This window comes from Garra rufa, chromosome 20, assembly GCF_049309525.1.
Source record: "Garra rufa chromosome 20, GarRuf1.0, whole genome shotgun sequence".
Classification (NCBI taxonomy): Eukaryota; Metazoa; Chordata; class Actinopteri; order Cypriniformes; family Cyprinidae; genus Garra; species Garra rufa.
Genome location: NC_133380.1, coordinates 13,099,637 through 13,121,504, shown reverse-complemented (window position 1 = coordinate 13,121,504; position 21,868 = coordinate 13,099,637). Strand labels below are relative to the sequence as shown.

Genomic DNA, 21,868 nt, shown 5'->3' with positions numbered 1-21,868 from the left:
TAGCTGGGTATAAAGTCACAATTGCTAGAAATAAAGTCAGAATTCTGAGATAAAAACTTGCAAATATGACTTTTTCCTCAAAATTGTGAGATAAAAATTCACAATTGCAAGAAATAAAGTCAGAATTGCGAGAAATAAATTCACAAATATGACTTTTTTTATCAAAATTGCGTAATATAAACTTACATTTGTGAGTTATAAATGCAGAATAGCTGGGTATAAAGTCATAATTGCTAGAAATAAAGTCAGAATTCTGAGATAAAAACTTGCAAATCTGACTTTTTTTCTCAAAATTGTGAGATAAAAATTCACAATTGCAAGAAATAAAGTCAGAATTGCGAGAAATAAATTCACAAATATGACTTTTTTATCAAAATTGCGTAATATAAACTTACATTTGCGAGTTATAAAATCAGAATAGCGGGATATAAACTGGCAATTGCTAAAAATAAAGTCAGAATTGTGAGATAAAAATGTGCAAATCTGACTTTTTTCTCAAAATTGCATAATATAAACTTACATTTGTGAGTTATAAATGCAGAATAGCTGGGTATAAAGTCACAATTGCTAGAAATAAAGTCAGAATTCTGAGATAAAAACTTGCAAATATGACTTTTTCCTCAAAATTGTGAGATAAAAATTCACAATTGCAAGAAATAAAGTCAGAATTGCGAGAAATAAATTCACAAATATGACTTTTTTTTATCAAAATTGCGTAATATAAACTTACATTTGTGAGTTATAAATGCAGAATAGATGGGTATAAAGTCATAATTGCTAGAAATAGTCAGAATTCTGAGATAAAAACTTGCAAATCTGACTTTTTTTCTCAAAATTGTGAGATAAAAATTCACAATTGCAAGAAATAAAGTCAGAATTGCGAGAAATAAATTCACAAATATGACTTTTTTATCAAAATTGCGTAATATAAACTTACATTTGCGAGTTATAAATGCAGAATAGCTGTGTATAAAGTCATAATTGCTAGAAATAAAGTCAGAATTCTGAGATAAAAACTTGCAAATCTGACTTTTTTCTCAAAATTGTGAGATAAAAATTCACAATTGTGAGAAATAAAGTCAGAATTGTGAAACAAAAACTTGCAAATCTGACTTTTTTCTTTTTTCAGAATTGCATGATATAAACTTACAATTGAGAGTTATAAAATCAGAATAGTGGGATGTAAACTCACAATTGCAAGAAATAAAAGTCAGAAACGCAAGAAAATAATATGACTTTTTTTCTCAAAAATGGGTGCAAAAAGTAAAACCTGTGGAAGCCTGTCTATACCACTGAATAAAAAAATATAAAAGGTAATTGCTATTTGTTTTATCTCACACTTATTTCTCGCAATTGAGAGATACAAATGTGCAATTCTGACATATAAATTCATAACTGCAAGTTATAAAGTCTGAATTGCAAGATATAAACTCGCAGTTCTGACCTTTTTCTCAAAATTGCATGATATAAACTCGCAATTGTGAGAAATAAAGTCAGAATTGCAAGATTAAAACGTTCAAAACTTACTGTTTTCTCAGAATTGCATGATATAAACTCAAAATTGCAAGTTATAAAGTCAGAATAGCAGGATATCAACTCACAATTGCAAGAAATAAAGTCAGAATTGCAAGATTGTGAAATGTGAAAATTCTGAGAAAAGTCAGAGTTTATATCTTACAATTCTGACTTTTTTCTAAGAATTGCAAGTTTAAATCTTGAATTTCTGAAGTTTTTTTTCAATTGTAAGTTAGTAGTTGTATTATTTGTAGTTAGATAATACATTTTTTATTATTCTAGAGCAAATGCAAAAATATTGAGATATATACAGTGCCTTGCAAAAGTATTCATACCCCTTCATTTTTTCACATTTTGTTTTGTTGCAGCATTATGTTAAACTGCTTTAAATTAGTTTTTCCCCACATCAATTTACACACCATACACCATACTAATGACAAAGCAAAAAGCAGATTTGCAAATTTTACAAATTTATTAAAAATAAAACACTCAGTACATAGTTAGTGCTGCGTTCGACACTATAGATCATGAAATACTCATAGATCGATTACAAAACTATACAGGTATTCAAGGGCAGGCATTAAGATGGTTCAGATCATACCTGTCCGATCGCTATCACTTTGTGTATTTAAATGGGGAGTCATCGCAGCTAACACCAGTAAAGTATGGAGTGCCACAAGGATCTGTCCTAGGTCCTCTACTATTTTCAATTTACATGTTACCCCTTGGTAATATTATTAGGAAATATGGGATCAGTTTCCATTGTTATGCTGATGACACTCAACTATATATTTCAACAAGACCAGATGAAACTTCTAACTTAGCAAAGTTAACAGAGTGTGTTAAAAATGTGAAAGACTGGATGACCAATAATTTTCTACTGTTAAATTCAGATAAGACTGAAATATTACTTATTGGACCAAAAAAGAGTACACAGAATCTCTTAAACTACAACTTGCAACTAGACGGATGTACTGTTGTTTCCTCTACAGTCAAAAATCTAGGTGTTATATTAGACAGCAACCTGTCTTTTGAAAATCATATTTCCTATGTTACTAAAACAGCATTCTTCCATCTTAGAAACATTGCCAAGCTACGGAACATGTTACCTGTTTCTGATGCAGAAAAGTTAGTTCATGCATTTATGACGTCTAGACTGGACTATTGTAATGCACTACTAGGCGGTTGTCCTGCTTCTTCAATAAATGAGCTACAGGTAGTCCAAAATGCAGCTGCTAGAGTCCTTACCAGATCAAGAAAATATGATCATATTACCCCAATTTTACAGTCTCTACACTGGCTACCTATTAGGTTCCGTATCACTTACAAAATATTACTTCTCACCTATAAGGCCCTTAATTGTTTAGCTCCTGCATACCTAACTAGTCTCCTACTACGCTACAATCCCTCACGCTCCCTAAGGTCTCAAAACTCTGGACTTTTAGTAGTACCTAGGATAGCAAAGTCCACTAAAGGAGGGAGAGCCTTTTCTCATTTGGGTCCCAAACTCTGGAATAGCCTTCCTGATAACGTTCGGGGTTCAGACACACTCTCTATGTTTAAATCTAGATTAAAGACTCATCTCTTTAGCCAAGCATTCACATAATGTATCTCATAACGTTGTACTTCAGTTACATCTGATCAAATGCACATTAATATTCTTCAGCTTGGGCTAAACACATCATTTTTGTTTGGTTGGAAGTTGGAACAGCAGCTACGCTAATTATTTCTCTATTTGTTTCTCTGTTTCTGCCACGGGATTTCCATCCCGTGGTAACTAGGATTTACACAAGATTCAGTCTGGATTCAGAAGAAGAGATGATGCCGACCCCTCAGAGGACCGCAGATGATGCCAGCCTTGAAACAACATACAGCACTACACAATTTTCTTACAAGTTTGATCACAGCACATAATCATTGCAATTAGTGTTCATCATCTGTTTGATTACACAGTTACTGATTTTAACATTTATATCATATGTACATCGACTTGACATACAGTATTCACCACTAAATACTAAAATTACTAAATATATTGTAGTAGCCTAAACTTTTGTACAGCGCTTTGCAACGATTCGTATTGTGAAAAGCGCTATACAAATAAACTTGAATTGAATTGAATTGAATAGTTGAAGCACCTACAGCCTCAAGTCTTTTTGGGTATGATGTGACAAGCTTTGCACATCTGCATTTGGCAATTATCTGCCATTCTTTGCCTCACCTTTTCACCTCTCAAGCTCTGTCAGCTTGGATGGGGGCTGGCAGACATTTTCTAGAGTCCTAGTTGTTCCAATCGTCTTCCATCCGTCTTCCAATGGGAGGCTACATGCTTCTGTGAACCTTCAATGCAGCAGATTTTTTTCTGAACTCTTCCCTAGATCATCGCCTTAACGCAAGTCTGTCACTGAGCTCTACAGGCAGTTATCTTGACCTCAGGACTTGGTTTTTGCTCTGATATGCATTTTCAACTGTTAGACCTTTTCTTATTTTCAGCTGTTAGACCTTTTCTGAGAGGTGTGTGCCTTTCTAAATTATACTCATTCAAATGAATTTGCCACAGTTTAACTCCACTTGAAGTGTAGTAACCTCTAGAAGCAATATGAATGGTCTTAAACTAAATTTCGAGTGTCCCAGAAAAGGGTATGAATGCGGGATCTTTTCAGTTTTTTATTTTTAATAAATTTGCACAAATTTGCACAATTATGGAGTAGGGAGTGTAGATTGATGTGGGGAAAAAAGTAATTTAAAGTAGTTTAACATACGGCAGAAAAATAACAAAATGTGAAAATAATGAAGGGGTATGAATAATTTCGCAAGGCACTGCATATTGTCAAAATGTAAAAAATTTAAGGTAAATCACCCAGCTCTGCTGGATACCAATTTTTTTAGCATAGACCAAACCCTGCCAAACACTAAAGAAACACAGCTTGTGTGCTGAATGTCTTGTAGTTAAAAAAAAAAAAAACTAATTTTGAGTGCTACAGTGATCCTTTGCACACACAGTACTTCCTCTGTCCTCTAAACAATCTCCATCACTCAATGTGTGCAGTTTTCATCATGAATGAATAAACTAAACTAAACAGGCAGAAGTAATGCAAAGAGATTCACCAAGATTCTTTAAGAACAAACTCGCCTTTAAGGGACACCGAGGGTTATGCTGGCTCTCTGGGAGTTAACTGCTGATTCATGTCACCAAAAAAAAAAAAAAGAGCACATTTTCCATATTTAATCAAATTTTCATGACCCCCCCTTAAGAGGAAGAACATTCGTGCCAGTATGGTGTCGTAAACAATTAATGCATTAATGCCATGCATAATCACGTTATGTAAAGCTACATAACCAGACCTCTACTTTCCCTTTGGGCCACACAGGCTTCATTGTACAACTACCATGAAGGCTTTCAGAAAAAAGCCTGATTTCTTAATACAAATTTGGAAAACACTACAACACTAAGCCGTGATCATTCAGCAGGCGCAGAAACCTCTGGAAATAATTTAGATTAGTCATAGATGATCATGAGATAATAACTGGCCAAGAGGGGCTACCTAACATGATTAATATTCCCAGCAGAGATGGGAGCAGTGATTTAATGGTGCACTGCTGCTGACTCTATCTTTGCCTTGTGCAACGAGTCACATGAAATCAACTGACAGCCTGTTTGTCTGGGCAGCTATGAGCTGGCAGAGGACTGTGGCGACAGAAGGCCCTCTCCTCCTCGACTAGGGGGAAAAAACACGCTCCAAAAACATAACGATAAACCCGGGAGCATCTTTCCTTCTTCTGCAGAATCAGGACATAGTTCTTGACCAATAAAAAGAGAGAAAACAAGTCTCAAAAACAGGATTTTTGCCGCTTGTTAATTTAGTTAGCTAAAATTAGCTAATGCAACACAATTGCACATGACATGCAATCAATTTAATTTGTAGATCGAGTGTTTATCCAATCCATTCGCATCGGGACAACATGAATGTTTTTTTTTTTTTGACCAAACGGATGTACTGAAACACATAATATGCTATTGTTGGAAAATAGGCAATGTCTGGGGAAAAAAAAATGTAAATTTAAATAAAAAAGAAAAGGAAAAAGTACTAAGATGAATCATGTAGTAAAAAAAGTATTTTAAAATATATTTTAGTACTCTGTTGAAGCAGAGTGACTTCATCAGAGGAGCATTCATTGTATCTAGTCAGCATGATTAATTTAAAAATAAAATAAAATAAAACTGTATATAGTCATCAAAATGTAATTTATTTGTTCTAAAACTTACCCAAACACAATCCTAATTTAATGTAATAACTGTAATAAATGTAATACTAACTGTAATAAAAAAGTCTGTAAAAATTTAAATCATAAGAAAAAGAGGCAATGTGTCTGGTAAAAATCCAAAAAGCTAAAAAAGAAAGAAAGAAAGAAAGAAAGAAAGTAGGAAAGAAAGAAAGAAAGAAAGAAAGAAAGAAAGAAAGAAAGAAAGAAAGAAAGAAAGAAAGAAAGAAAGACCCAATCCTAACTAAATCTGTAGTAAAAAAAAAATCATAAGAAAAAAGGCAATGTGTCTGGTAAAAAGCAAAAAAGCCAGAAAGCTTAAAAAAAGAGAGAAAAGAAAAGAAAAATGTATTTGTCAGTATTTTGTCCTGTCTTGTTCTGTTTACCCAGTGTTTTTCCCCCCTATGTTTCTAGTTTAATATGGTTTAATCCTTGTTCTCCCCCTTTTGGTTTTGTCTTGCCCATATTTGTATTTCCCCCTCGTTAGCCTTGTTAGCTTGTTTGTAACCACGCCCTGTCTTCAGAGTATTTAAGTCTGTGTCTGCTCACTACCCCTTGTCCGTCGTTAATGTTACATGTTCTCATTTGATGCTCCTGGTTTTTGTTTATTTGTTTGTATTTCAGTATTTTATTTAATAAACTGTTTACATTTCATTCAATCCGGTTCACCTCCTCCATCTCCACTCCTCAACCCAGCCAGACTGTGACAGTATTAACATGAATAACATGAATACACATGACCACTGAGCTAGTCATCTAATCAGCCGTGGGGAGAGGCAAGAACTCTGTGCACGAGGGCACGTGGACATTGTGTGTCCTAATAACAAAGGTCACGTCGCAGTGTCTTACTGAAGACCCTAACCAAGCCTTCAACTGTTAGGTTAATTAGACTAAAAATGCTGTAAGCATTTTTAAAAAAGGCCACACTTAAAATATCCTTACTACCTGACAGATATCACAAAAATAGTCTTGAGATATCATACCTGTCTTTGTGACAGCCCTGAGCTCTGTAAACACACTCAAGACATGAAAGAAAGCAGACTGAGGAAAAACAGAACAGACCAATAAAAGACTGCCTGTGAATAAAGCCAAATATTTGAGTGGTCCTTCAAAATAGTCAGAAAACACTACATATGTACAGTTGGGATCAAAAGTTTATATACACCTTGTAGAATCTGCAAAATGTTAATTATTTGACCAAAATATGAGGGAGAATGTATGTAATTTTTTTATTTGGTTCTGACCTGAATAACATATTTTACATAAAATAAGTTAACCTATAGCCCACAAGAGAAAATAATAGTGGAATTTATAAAAATGACCCTGTTCAAAAGTTTACATACACTTATACTTAATAATGTGTTCTTACCTGAATGATCCAAAGCTGTGTTTTTTCAATGATAGTTGCATTTTTGCATATTTGAACTCTTCCCAACAATGACTGTTGTAATTATATTCACTCTGAGGACAACTGAGGGACTCATATGCAACTATTACAGAAGGTTCAAATGTTTCAGAAGGAAACACAATGCATTAAAACTCAGGGGGTGAAAACTTTTGACATTCGAAGATCGGGGTAAATTTAACTTATTTTGTCTTCTGGGAAACATGTAAGCTCCTTCTGTAGCTTCTGAAGGACAGAACTAAATGAAAAAAAAAAGATATCTGGGGAAAATAAGAAAAATGTACACATCTTCAGTCTATTCAAAAGTTTTCATCCCCGGCTCTTAATGCATCATGGTTCAAATACACAAAAATATTGAAAAACCAAAAAATCTTTTTAATAATTTTTTTTAAGAACTGCGGGGAGTTTAACTGGACAGGACAAACTAGAGACTCATAAACAACTATCACTAAACAAAAAAAGCACAGCTGTGAATCATTCAGATAACAAAACAGTATTAAGAATTTTTGAATGGGATCATTTTTATTCATTTCTAACTATTATTTCTCTTGTGGACTATATGTAAATGTCTTTTTTAATGTGAAATATCTTCAGGTCAGTACTAAATAAAAAATAACATGCATTGTGTATGACCCCCCTTATTTTGCTAAAATAATTGACATTTTGCAGATTCTGCAAGGTGTATGTAAACTTTTGACCTCAACTGTAAATCCTATACAGAATTTTCCAAGTACTACTGATGGAAATTCCCACCTCCCTTGAGACTTTGTTCCCTCCATCTACAATGTTTATGCAAAATCCAGTCTTACGTAAGCCAAGATAAACATGCCTAACATACTATTTCTGTGTTCTTTGTCAGTTCCCCCCTCTTTCTTCCCCATGTCAAAATTTCATTCTTTCTCCTTAACGAGATCTTCGGCAACACACTAATTCTATCTCGTTATTCTCCGTATTCAGGAAAATGTCCAAGAATCTCACTGTGCTAATAAATATGGACTCAGCCCTAAAGTGTAGCAAGATTAACATTTGAAACTTGCTAATTACAAACATTATATTCATTACTCAGCATGACAAAACCCTATGAGGGACAGACGGTTTGCTCGTGTCTTTGACAGCCCCCCATGAGGATGAAACACTCAATGCTAATACATCAACATCATGTTTTCTCACTAGACTTTCATTTTGCAAAGGAGTCTAATTGGTTGGCTCAATGTAATTTATAAGTAAAGGACAGTGATTTGAAGTAGCACCATATAAAAACACCCAGCTGTCTCCAAATAAGATCCAGGGTCCAGAGTGGAGACCTGTCCATATATGGAACTTCATCTGTAGGCATAGCCAGATCAGCGTAGTGTAGGTTGCTTACTTCAAAGCAATGCGTTTACCTCTATTTACATTTGTGCATGTCTTCCCATTAATCAGCCTAAAATAAGCACAAGCAAGGGAGCTTTTCCATTTCAAGATCTTGGAGCAAATTCTGAGCTGTTTATCTTCGACTGTGTAAATCTGTTATCATTATATCCTCCCTGTCATGGAAAATATCTGGGGTTCAGGCCACCTTGTCAAGTATGTGATCATACCAATAAATGATATGAGGCGGAGTGCCAAAAGAAGAAAATGGGTGAGGAGAGCCTGTTCCCTGCCAGAAGCCCTAACGGAGCTCGAGCTCAATCCGAGCATTGCAACGCTTATGGAAATGTAATTAGTCACCCAAATGAGCAGTTCTGGATGTCCGAGACACTCTGTGGCATGTCTCTACACAGATTAAGCAGATCCGACTTGTGGAAAGCTTCTACTTAGCTCATTCACTCCAAACCAGATGCTTTTTCATTCAGTTCAGACTTCAAGGACCACATTTATCAAAGCCTTTATTGTGTGTCAAAAGTCTGTTATTTGAGGAACTTAATCACCTCAAGCAATAAAAGTACGCTCTTTTGATCCAGCGAACTACTTTTGCCACTTTAGGTACATCAGGCTCAAATTTCACTTCAAACTTATCACTTCACTTCCTTAAAGGGATAGTTCACCCTAAAATGAAAATTCGGTCATTAATAACTCACCCTCATGTCGTTCCAAACCCATAAGACCTTCCTTCATATTTATTTTTGATGAAATCCGAGAGCTTTCTGACCCTCCATAGACAGCAAGGTTCCTACCATGATCAAGGCCCAGAACATTGACAAAATTGTCCATGTGACATCAGTGGTTCATAATTTTATGAAGCTACCAGAATACTTTTTGTGTGCCAAAAATAACTAAATAAATAACAACTTGGTTGCCACCATTATTGAAAGCACCACAACGCATGAACATGCTTTCCTCTGCTCCTAAACAAGGCGCTGTGTTGAATAAAGTCATTATTTTAGTTTTTTCACACAAAAGTATTCTTGTATTCTTGATGTCACATCTATTTTGTCAATGTTCTTGGTAACTTTCTGGGCCTTGAACATGGTAGGACCCTTGCTTTATACTGAGGGTCAGAAAGCTCTTGGATTTCGTCAAAATATCTTAATTTGTGTTCCGAAGATGAAAGAAGGTCTCATGGGTTTGGAACGATATTATGGTGAGTAATTAATGACAGAATTTTATTTTTGTCATATCTCTTTAATTACAAAAATGCCTGGTAAAAGCCATGATTTATAGAGTTCTGGGAAATCTAGGAGTACCTGGTATATAAAAACAATTAATTAATATGAGATTCTGAAATAAACTGTGCAAAATGGAAACTTAAGAGTAAGCAAAGTTAGCGGGGAAATGGAAATGGAGTGAAAAGTAAGCAACAGGAAAGCTGCAAAGGAATATGAGTCAGAAAAAAACCTTCACGTTAAGGGGAAAACATTTTATGGGAAATAAAGAATAAAGATTGAAGAGATCAAATCAATTGGATGGCTTGGAGATTTTGAGGAATTTATCGTTTTTGATTACACCTTTAGTAGGCCACATTTTAGTTGCCCGCATTTTCACTAGCCTCACCACAAAAGAAAGTATAAATTAATTAGTATGAATTTAAATGAACATTTTTATATTTGCATTACATACAAATTCTTTCTAATTTATTTTAAATTATTAAAATATATAATTATTGTTATTTTAACATTTGAAGTTTTCTTTACAATAGAAATTTGTAATGATGATACATTTGACAGTTTACAAATAAACAGGAAACTCCAAGGCAGCAAAAAATTATCATCAGCCATCTAGATACAGTTGAAGTCAAAAGTTTACATACACCTTGCAGAATCTGCTAAATGTTATTTTACCAAAAAAAGAGGGATCATACAAAACGCATGTTATTTTTTATTTAGTACTGACCTGAATAAGATATTTCACATAAAAGATGTTTACATATAATCCACAAGATAAAATAATAGTTATATTTTAAAAACGACCCTGTTCAAAAGTTTACATACACTTGATTCTTAATACTGTGTTGTTGCCTGGACTCATATGCAACTATTACAAAAGGCTCAAACACTCACTGATGCTCCAGAAGGAAACACAATGCATTAAGAGCCAGTGGTGATAACTTTTGAATGGAATGAGGATGTGTACATTTTTCTTACTTTGCATAAATATAATATTTTTTTCATTTAGATCTCCCCCTCAGAAGCTACAGAAGATGTAGCTTCTGAGAAGATCTACAGAAGATGTAGACATGTTCCTCAAAAACAAAAAAAGTTATATTTTACCTTCAAATTCAAGTTTAAAGCTCTTAATGCATCGTTTTCTTTCTTCTGAAGCAACAGTGAGAGTTTAAACCTTCTGTAATAGTTGCATGAGTCCCTAAGTTTTCCTCAGTGTGAAAAGATGGATCTCAAAATCATGCAGTCATTGTTCGAAAGGGTTCAAAAACACAAAAATGCTGGAAAACCAAAGAATCTGTGGGACCTGAAGGATTTTTCTGAAGAACAGCGGGAAGTTTAACTGTTCAGGACAAACAAGGAGCTCATGAACAACTATCACTAAACAAACAACAACAAAAACACAGCTGTGGATCATTCAGGTAACAAAACAGTATTAAGAATCAAGTGTATGTAAACTTTTTAACAGTCATTTTTATAAAAATGGACTATATATAAACATATTTAATGTGAAATATCTAATTTAGGTCAGTACTAAATAAAAAATAACATGCATTTTGTATAATTTGTCTTATTTTGGTAAAAAAACAATAATTTAGCAGATTATGCTAGGTGTATGTAAACTTTTGACTTCAACTGTATATTACCTGTTTCAAAATCTGTCAAGGAGAATTTACAACTATATGTAACAGAAAACATTAGGGTTTTCTACTATACTAGATAATGTTGATTCCCCTTTAAACTGTAACAAAGAATCTGCCATTATTATACAATTTGTCATTTGGCACCACAATGCAACTGTATAATTAAAGAAAAAAATACACTTACGAAATCTCGTCGTTCTGGAACTCCAAGACTCCATGGGTATCTTCAAAGTCCTCACCTCCACCTTTTGCTGTGCCTTCAATGGTTTTATAAGGGATTATCACTACTCCACGAGCTCCAGAAGCACGTGCCACCTTCACCTCCATCATGCCAATGCTTTCACTGACATGAACAATTGGTTCCTCAAAAGTGAAGATGCCAGCATGATCATCGTCAAAAATAGTCACAGTAGCCGTTGAAGGAAGGCCAAGACTAGCTAATGTGTCCACATGATTGGCGCCCAGGTTACCATTGTCGGTTCCTTCAGAAATGACCTTGACGTTGCTGAGATGAACCAGGAAGTTTTCGTCTTCTTCAAAAATGTCATCGTCGATGATGTCCACTCGTATCTCCTTTTCGGTCTCACCTGGTTTGAAGATGATAACACCCTCGGTGAACTGGTAATCAGAGCCTGCGTTGGCAGTGCCGTCCTCAGTGCGGTAGTCCACCGACACAGTACTAGTTAAGTCTCCACCACGCCGTACCACATTCAAAGCCACAGTCCCGCAATTCTCAAGACACTGATATGTTCCAGGGTCAAAGAAGATCTTGGAGGATATGTCATGATCGGAGACTTCTGATCTAAGTTCGTGATTGCCCAGTGCTTTTCTGGCTTGGTCTGCAGCGTGCTTTTTTAGTATATTACCCGCACCGGTCATAAGTCTAGTCGCCTGGCAGCGATAAAACGCACGGCTCTTCTGTTGCTGGCTGAGGACGTGGTAGTTGGCGAGCTCAATAAGCTGCTCCATCTCTTTCTCCGGATGTTTCTGTTTCAGTTCCTTCAAGATCCTAGCCATTTCTCGTCTGGCCTCTTCTTCATCCATGTCTTTGATTTCAGTATCCACCATGGCATCTAAGAATTCCTCGCCGTGAGAGTTAAGCATCCCGCCGTCCATTTCGATATCAGCCTTTGAATGGAGCTCCGGCTCACCTTCGGTCTCGATGATTATACCTCGTTGTTTTCCAACTCTGTAACGTTTGTACACGTACTTGTAGAATAAAAGTCTTCGGTCTGCGACCCAAGCAAATAGGACACAAATCGGAAAGAAGAAGAGAGTAAGGAGTCCCTCCCAGACTTCAACGATACCTGGGGAAATCACTGCCAAGATCAGATAAAGCCACAAATATGCAAATATACTCCAAGTGGCGGTGACAAAGAACACCCGCAGGTGTTTGACCTTCCGATGCTCTCCTTCTGGTATCACAGAGACACAAAAGCCGATGATGACAAACATATTAAAAGCTGCGCTTCCAACAATGGTGTTTGGGCCCAGCTCGCCTGCGTTGAAGTTGTGCCCACACACTTCAACCACGGAGAGCAGAATCTCTGGGGCTGAGGAACCCAGAGCCATGAGAGTAAGATTTGAGACGGTTTCATTCCAAACACGAACTGTTGTAGTTGTAGTTTCTCCATTGGGCTTCTTAATGGTGATCTCTTTCTCCTGGGATGTGATGACCTCAATGGAAGCCATGAAGCGGTCTGCAATGATGGATACCCCCAGGAACATGTAGAACAAGCCGACAAAGTACACAGTGGCTCTGGCCAACTTATCCCCGAAGGACGGGTTCTCCGGCGTCCAAATTGGCAAGATCACTCCCTCTTTGCATTCATAGCTTCCACCGCATGTCTCGTGCGAAGAGTTTTCGTTAGGAGAAGTATCTACATCTATGCTTGATTTGGAGCCGCCTGCAGTTGCTGGCGTGAGCTCATGGGAGAAAACTAAGAGGAAGATGCTGAGTCTTAGAGCGAGAGAAAAATAGGATGAAGTCCCAGATTGGCCCATGTTCCTAGTGAGGTATTTTATTCCTGCTCTCCCGTGCCCTGTGAGGAAAGAAAAAGCAAGGTGAATTGTTCAGAATGATACAACACTAAGATGGCTGATCAGAAATTATGCAACAGCTGCTTAAATTTGATTGGTCGAGCAATGTTCTGAAAGAGCTAATATTTAGAGTTTACAGTGAGAGCGCTGGGAAGTTTCAACATTTGTGTACAAGCTTGTCTGTGTTCACGGCATTCCGGACCTGAGTATGGAACGGTGCTGAGTATAAGCAGAGTTTGCCTGGAGCGAGGATTGTTTTTTTTGTTTTTTTGAAAGTCAGAGCATCAGTGTTTTACCTCACTCCACAGTCGCTCGGAACGGGGAAAAAACAGTGAGGAAATGGAAAACCTGGAACGGAGTTGGCCAAGAGTGATTGCAGAAAGTGTTGAGTGGGAGAGGTCCATTCATATAGACTTTTCCAGTCCGTTTTTTTAGATTGTGAGCTGCTTGGCGATGCCAAAGCTTGATCTAATTATTTTCTTTGGTGGAGAAGAAATACATAAACCAGTTTGTGCCTGAAAAATAGTACTCAAAATGCTAAACAAAACTAATCTTATAAAACCAATAACGCATTTACAGTCGTGATGTAATAGTAGAATGAATAAGCTAAGGATAGGACAATAATTGGCTGAGATACAACTATTTGAAAATCTGGAATCTGAGGGTGCAAAATAAATCAAAATATTAAGAAAATTGCCTTTAAAGTTGCCAAAATGAAGCTCTTAGCAATGCATATTACTGAAAATTAAGTTTTGATATATTTACAAATTTTACAAAAAATCGTCATGAAACATGATCTTTACTTAATATCCTAATGATTTTTGGCATACAAGAAAAATAGATCATTTTCATGTTCTATGAAAATATTTTGTAAATTTTCTACCATAAACATATCAAAAATTAATTTTTGATTAGTAATATACATTAAAAACTTAATTTGGACAACTGTAAAGGCGATTTTCTCAAAAAAAATTTTTTTTTTTTTTTTTTGCACCCTCAGATTCCAGATTTTTGTATCAATGGAAAGCTTATTTATTCAGCTTCAGATGATGTATAAATCTCAATTTTAAAAAAAATTTACCCTTATGACTGGTTTTGTGGTACAGAGTCACAATGCATAATTACATGCAAGTAACACTAAGCCAAACCCTAAACCTGATCCTAACCATATAGTAAGCACGTGTAGTTAATTAATATCACTTAGTACTTAATGCATATTTAAACTGTAACAAGGACACCTTAAAATAAAGTGTTACCAAAATTACCTGTATGCAAATGAAACTTTGTGATTTCCCTACTGATAAAAAAAACCTAGCTTAATCCATCCTAAAATGGTGTGTTGGTTTTAGTAGGTCACCCAGCTTGGTCAGGATGGTGAATTGGCTTGGCTTGTGCACTTTTCAGCTGGTCAGACTGGAAGACCAGCTTGCTGACCAGCTAACCCGCCTAAACACCAGCCTTGCCTGGATGTGTGATTGTGTTAAACCAATACAGCATTTTAGGATTTCGTAAATAAAATTGATTACATAAATGAACAACAGATTGGTGCAGGCAGAGAAGTGTTTCTTAATGGAAAGAGCAAAAGATCTGCTGAACTGCTTCTGAATTTAGACATTTGCATATCAAAGATGATTCATCTGTATGCAAGATTAAAGGAAATAAACGTAGTATGAATTTACTTTTTGCTTTTGACTAATAATAATATAGCACATAAACACATCCACTATTGCAAAAAGCATCAAACATATTAAAGCCATATTAAAATTTACCTTTTAAAGAGAAACGCTGTCTTGCCACATGTAGATGCAGCTGTGTTAGTGACGCTCGGAGATTCAGCCGAAAACAACCTCAATCAACTGGACCGTTTACCGGCAGCGCGCATTTGCAAAGTACCGCGACCGTTCACTCTCATCCTCCAGTAGTTGAATCACTCCGGTAAGGAGAGCTGTGTGTGAGACACGCGATTCATTCAGAGCTGCACCGCACGGGCAGAGTGTGCGGCGGAGAGTTGTAGGCTACTTTTCCTAAGTGCTTCAAGCATATTTTCCGATTTCCGTACGGATTCGCATGTCTGACCGGAGGAGGGGAGGCTGTGTTCGGATAGTGCGGTGGCTTCGTGCCAGACCCCCACGAGCTGATAACACAAACACTGAGAGCACACACAACTCAGTACTCTGATACAAGATAAGTGCCAGAAATTACACTGTCCATTAAGAAGCAACATAGTTCCCTTGATGTGATTTTTAGAAGCATGTTTATCTCTGATGGCTAAAATTATTACTTAATTAACATCAGTAGAGTTTTTACGACGTGTAACGTTAAATTATTGTTTATTAATGATTATTGCTGCTGAAAATGAACAACTATTGTCATGTTATTGTCAAAACATTTGGAGTAGCCCACTATAGACTGCCAAAAGTGATAACAAATAAAGAAGAGGAGTGCAAAAAGCATAAATTAGCAGAACAACATATTCAGTAGTACATTAACCGTGCAATGCTATTGTTTACATCCGAGTATTGCCAGTATGGCCGCACATTTGGGTAACAAACCAAATTGTGACATAGGTGCAAACCCTGTATTCATAAGTACTGATAATTAATTAAATCAACATTACATTAGACAGGCTAAATAGTGCATTAAATAAAATGCTATATAATAGCCTTATTGCAAACATAGTTTCACATTTTACTAATCTTTCCAAATCTCCTAATTTGCTTTCTGCAATTAATCGGTTTCCCATCCAAGCTATTCCATTTCCCGCTCCATGAATATAAGATCAAGCAAGTGGAAGTTTTACTTTTGGATAAAAGCACAAATCTCGCTTGAGAAAACATCAACACTGATATTTTCCAAAAGCCGCTTCAAGCTGCAAGGAAGATCCCACAATCTTTGTTAAGTTTATAAGAAAAAAAACGCTGATGCTTTGACTTTAAAATTAAAGCTAAAAGTTCTGCTCCCTGCTCCGTGTTGACTCCACTTTGACTCCGATGTTATGAACATGTACAGTGTCTAACGTACACAACTACCGTAAAATGTCACAAGGCTGTTGTACTATCAGCACTTTTGGAAAACCACTTGGCCAACACACAGTGTGTAAGTATGTTTTAAATACATAAACTTACTTATTTTAGGCAACAATAATATCCTCATAGTTGGTCAGTTATTTTGACAAAGTAAAGTTCATAGGTGGTAAAGATACATACGAGTGGTATCAGATATTAGCCCAATATTTCACCTACCTGACTGGAAATGATAAGAACATACATGAATGTTGTCAAGATTTTTTTCCCTGGAAATCCTGATTCAGTTTGCCCAAACACAAACACCTTTCATTCCTCAGACAATTTTTTTTGCACTCTTGATTTGTTATAACTTTTGGCAGTCTATAGCTCCAAATGTTTTTCCCAGTCCGACCGATTAGTACAGCCCAATACATGACAATAATTGATCATTTTCAGCAGTTTCATTCAGTTCAATGGTATTGTTTATGTCCAGTGCCACCAATATGGCCGAACACTCCATTATGGGTGGTCACTAAGGCATTGCTAGGTATTCTGGGTGGTTTTGGGTAGTTAATTAGCGATTTGGTCTTTTTGGTTTGTTTTTTGGTGAATATTTCAACACACAAAGTCTAAATCAAAGCCATCTGTAATCAATCAGCTCTCTATCCAAGGTTTTCCATTTCCCGCTCCATGAATATAAGACCGCTCCAAATGATAATGAAGGAAGTTTTACTTTCGGATAAAACCTCAAATCTCACTCAAGAAAACATTGACAATGTGATTTTCCAAAAGCTGCTTCACGCTGTAAGGAAAATCCCACAATCTTGGTTCCGTTCCTGAGAGAAAACACAGATGACTCCGCTTTGACTCCACTTTGACTCTAACTCCATGAACGCATACAGTGTAGCGATACGACAGCGTAAAACGTCACAAGGCTGTTGTACTATCAGCACTTTTGGAAAACCACTTGGCCACAGTGTGAAAGTATGTGTATTTTAAATATATAACCTTATTTATTTTAGGCAACATTTCTCATTCTTATAGTTTAACTCTATAGAGGTTTGCACTTACGTCATGATTTGGTCAGTTACCCAGATGTGTTGAGCCATACTGCCGATACTCAGATGTAAACAACAGCATTGACTGCTAATTTATGCTGTCTAAATCATATGGACGGACTTAGTAAGCAGGACAGGGTGCAATATTTTGACAAACTAAAGTTAATAGGTGGTAGAGATATGTTCCCAGCAGTATTAATTAAGATATTTGCCTAATATTTCACCTACCTGACTGGAAATGATAAGAACAAACATGAATGTTGTCAAGATTCTTGCCCTGGAAATCCTGGTTCAGTTTGGCCAACCACAAATTCCTTTTGTTCCTCGGACAGTTTTTTGCACTCTTCTTGATTTGTTATAACTTTTGGCAGTCTATAGTAGTCCAAATGTTTTTCCCGGTCTGATCGATTAGTACAGCCCAAAACATGATCATTTTCAGCAGCAATATCAGCAAAATATGCAAGTTTTCCAATGCTGTAATATTTACTTAAATGATGTATGTGCTGTAGTTAACATTCAACAAAAATTAATAAGTACAGAGCTGTGTCATTCAGCTCCCTGTATGTGTTTATGGCATTGAACTGAAACTGCAACTGCAGAAAGACACTTTTGTGCCCTATCTTGAGTCAGTGTTATGGCATGCCAGGTCACATTTGCCAGTGACGTGATCTCTGTCGTGATGTGTCTCCCTGCGTTAGACCAATATAACCTGAAGGGCCTCCATTAATTTGAATCATGTTTCTTATTGTGCCTTGCCGATGGCTCTCTAGACAGAAATAATACAGATGCAGATATATGCATGCATACAGTATAAAGCATGCCTTGCTTACACGATGCAATCTGTATATAATTGTCTTGCCTGACTTATGATTAAATAATGGGTAAATGCACGCATGCAAGAGATGAGAAGCAAAGAATATGTGCACCCTGCTCAGTACACAATGACTCTTGGAAATTGGACTTCTGTGACTTTCAAAACTGCATCACGTGAATGATTTTATATTAAAGTTATACCTAAATCTTAACACATCACTAAAAGCATTACTCTGCATTTCACATGGTCTTTCAGCCTTAATCTGTTTGAATGCAGCTTGTCGTGAACTTCACGTCTTGAGTCTTTTGCTGTTGTGGGCAGCTTTCACCTCACATAGTTCCACAGCTGTGCTGTGAGACGTGGAGGGGAGGCCTTGAGACAGAAGTGAGATCACTGTTGTGTTATTCCCTCTGTAAGATGACTATTTGTGCTTGCAGTTCCACAGACTCTCATGCCTGACCTGGCTAACAAAACCTCTCCACCGTAAAACAAACAAATATATAAATAAATAAGCAACAGCATGTTGTCACTTGCTCATGGGCAGTCAGGCGATGTACTGTAGTCATGTCATGGAACAGCTAGACTGTTCTGAACTTTCTCACCTCATTGACATGAGATCATAACCGGCATGTATGAGCTGTGGCGATTTCCTGGGCTGAAAAGTCTTGAGAGTAAGAATCGGAAAAAGTTGGGATGATAATGAATCATGCAGGTTTTCCATTCTCATTCTCTTAACCAGATTAATAGGCATCATACACTTATTGACTTAATGTAATGTTATATCACAGAACCTTAAAAAACAAAGTCAGCTGAATTTCAAAGTCCAAATCTCACTGTAAAAGCATTGTCACTGCAATAATAATATTCCTTCCAAGCAGGGTCCATTTTTTGGGCTACAAATGGTGCCAACCGCAATTGCAATAAACTGAGAAAAATGATCAGCCGTGAATCACTATTAATTAATTAAACTATTATATTATTATTATTTATTATATTATTATATTATTTTTTGCATTAAATATTTATATTTTATCCTTTTAACTGTTTTCAAGTTCAATAAAATAAAATTGGGTTAAAAAAAAGGTTAAAATGTCCTTATACATACATATTAAAATTACAGATTATATGTTTTTATGTATATACACTACCAGTCAAAAGTTTTTGAACAGTAAGACTTTTAATGTTTTTAAAGAAGTCTCTTTTGCTCACCAAGCCTAGCAAAGTACAGCAAAAACAGTAAAATGCTAAAATATTTTTACAATAAAAAAATTCTATTTGAATATATTTTAAAATGTCATTTATTCCTGTTATTTCAAATCGGAATTTTTAGCATCATTACTCCAGTCACATGATCCTTCAAAAAATCATTTTAATATTCTGATTTGCTGCTCAAAAACACGTTGTTATTATTTATTATTATTATTATTATTATTATTATATTGAAAACCGCAGAGTAGAATTTTTTTTTCAGGTTTCTTTGGTCAATAGAAAGTAAAAAAAAAAACAGCATTTCTCTAAAATAGAAATATTTTGTAACATTATAAATCTCTTTATCATCACTTTTAAAAAAAATAAAAATATAAAAAAAATTTCCAAGCTTTTGACTGGTATAGTGTATAATGTCACAAAAGCTTTTTATTTCAGATAAATGCTGATCTTTGGATCTTTCTATTCATCTAAGAATCCTGAAAAAATGTACTGAACTGTTTTAAATATTGATAATAATAATTATGATTTAAAAAAAAATAATTAACAGCAAATCAGCATATTAGAATGATTTCTGAACTTTGTACTTTGGATCAAATAAATGAAGGCTTGGAGAGCAGAAGACACTTCTTTAAAAAAAACATTAAAAATCTAACTGGTAAAACTACTCAAAGACACATTGTGATTTTTTTGTCCGTTTATCTTTTTAAAAGGAATAATGGGAGACTAATGTAAGGAATACTCCATATGTGTATCTGCATTTGAATAAAGAAACTTTACTGCAGGCATCCTTCATAAACCTTTGATGGTAAGTTTCCACTGAACTACAACTTGTTAAAAGACACATGATTTACATTAGCAAGCATCAGATTATATATATATGTTTATTATATAATTTGATTCAAACCATGCATTACATTCTAGTTCCAAATAACATTATGGGCCAGTTGGTGATTAACATTTTATCTACTGGCCAAAGCCAGTTTTTAACTCTCATTTAGCACTTGGCAAGTGTTAACTTAAACTATTTCCATGTATTATAATAAGCCAAAATTACGTGGCATAACGGATTTTTGTCCTCCAAATTTGACCTTTTAAGATGTTAACTCAGTTGTTTTCTTAATGATGTAGCATAGCAGTCAGAAATTTCCCCGTTTAGAACATTTCACACAGCAACAATCAAGGAAAATAAACTATTATGATCCCACTGCAACTGATGCTAAACAGAAAACCGTATTCATTCATGCAAATGATGTCACCTTAACAGTCGTTAAGCCATCCAATAAGTTATTCATCCAATAAAATAATGGCTTTGAATGGAACTTTGCCTACCTAGAGATCCCTGAAGCAGCCAATCCTATGGACTGCCCTCCGTATTCCCTGTGGTGCTGTGAGCGACTGTCTAGGGAGAGGAGCGGTGGCCGATAACCTGTCTAAATTTAACAGAAACAGGCATTGTTTCTGGCCTGGTGGGCCCAGTGAGTGCCTCTAAACATGGACAGCATAGTTGGGTTGTTGCTTATCGTTCTCTTCTCCCTCAGCCACTTCCATACAAGGCTGTGCTCAGAGCCTGTCACTTGCTACCCTGTCTGTGAAGCTCTCCTATCTGCCAGCTTCTTGTCGTTAAAAGACACGTGCAAGATAAAGGGGCTCCGCTGGCAGGTAGCTTTCTTCTCCCCTTGTGCGTGTGGTCATATTGTATGTGTCTGTGACTGAGTGTGTGCGTTTGAGAGGAAGGCAGGAATGCGCCGAGGACATAAGAAGCGCTCCTGGTGATTTTCCACGGTTCCCAGGACCCCAGTCAGAGGATTTGACATCTTCTGATCCTGTGAGACATCCTGAAAGGTTCAGAGAAGTTGGCGTACATACTTTGGTTGGAATGAGACCAGATGAAGTTGCTTTATTGGCATATATGGTTCCATGAAGAATCATTTATGGAACCCTCCCATTGCATAAAAATAAATAAATAAATACATTTTTAATTGCAACAATTTATGAGAAATCCACTGTTTTCATGAGCGCCGCCATGGATTCTAACTTCCATTTGGGTGCTTTTCAGTCCGGTCTCACCAGAAATCCATGTTAAAACGGGGTAAAAAAATAGAATTAATTAATTAAACTGAAACATTTTTAATAACTATATAAAAATGTACTGTGTTGTTGTTGGCTGCCACAGTAAGCAATAATCTTAAGGAATTCCTGTAAAGTACGTGTTTTGTGTATCAGCAAATCTGTCCTTTTCTGGCGCTGTATGCCTTGCATAAACAATGACAAAAGAAAACGAGCATGGCTTGCAGCGATTAAGTTAAAATACTGTGTGTAAAATAATAAAATAAT

At 36.0% G+C, this 21,868-nt stretch overlaps 1 protein-coding gene across 2 annotated transcripts in view; it reads right to left on the bottom strand.

The window, feature by feature from the left end:
- The window catches only part of slc8a1a (solute carrier family 8 member 1a), a 65,271-nt gene extending 44,275 nt beyond the window's left edge, over window positions 1–20,996 (bottom strand). The window contains exons 1-2 of one of the 2 annotated variants that reach the window (XM_073825609.1): window positions 20,864–20,996; window positions 11,593–13,450 (exon numbers count right to left, since the gene is read on the bottom strand). In XM_073825609.1, the coding sequence (XP_073681710.1) occupies window positions 11,593–13,412 (1,820 nt within the window). In that variant the 5' untranslated portion in view covers window positions 13,413–13,450; window positions 20,864–20,996. Of the gene's footprint in view, window positions 1–11,592; window positions 13,451–15,217; window positions 15,411–20,863 lie in introns of those variants that run through there. The other variant, XM_073825610.1, reaches the window with a different exon arrangement.
- Window positions 20,997–21,868: the final 872 nt, after the last annotated feature.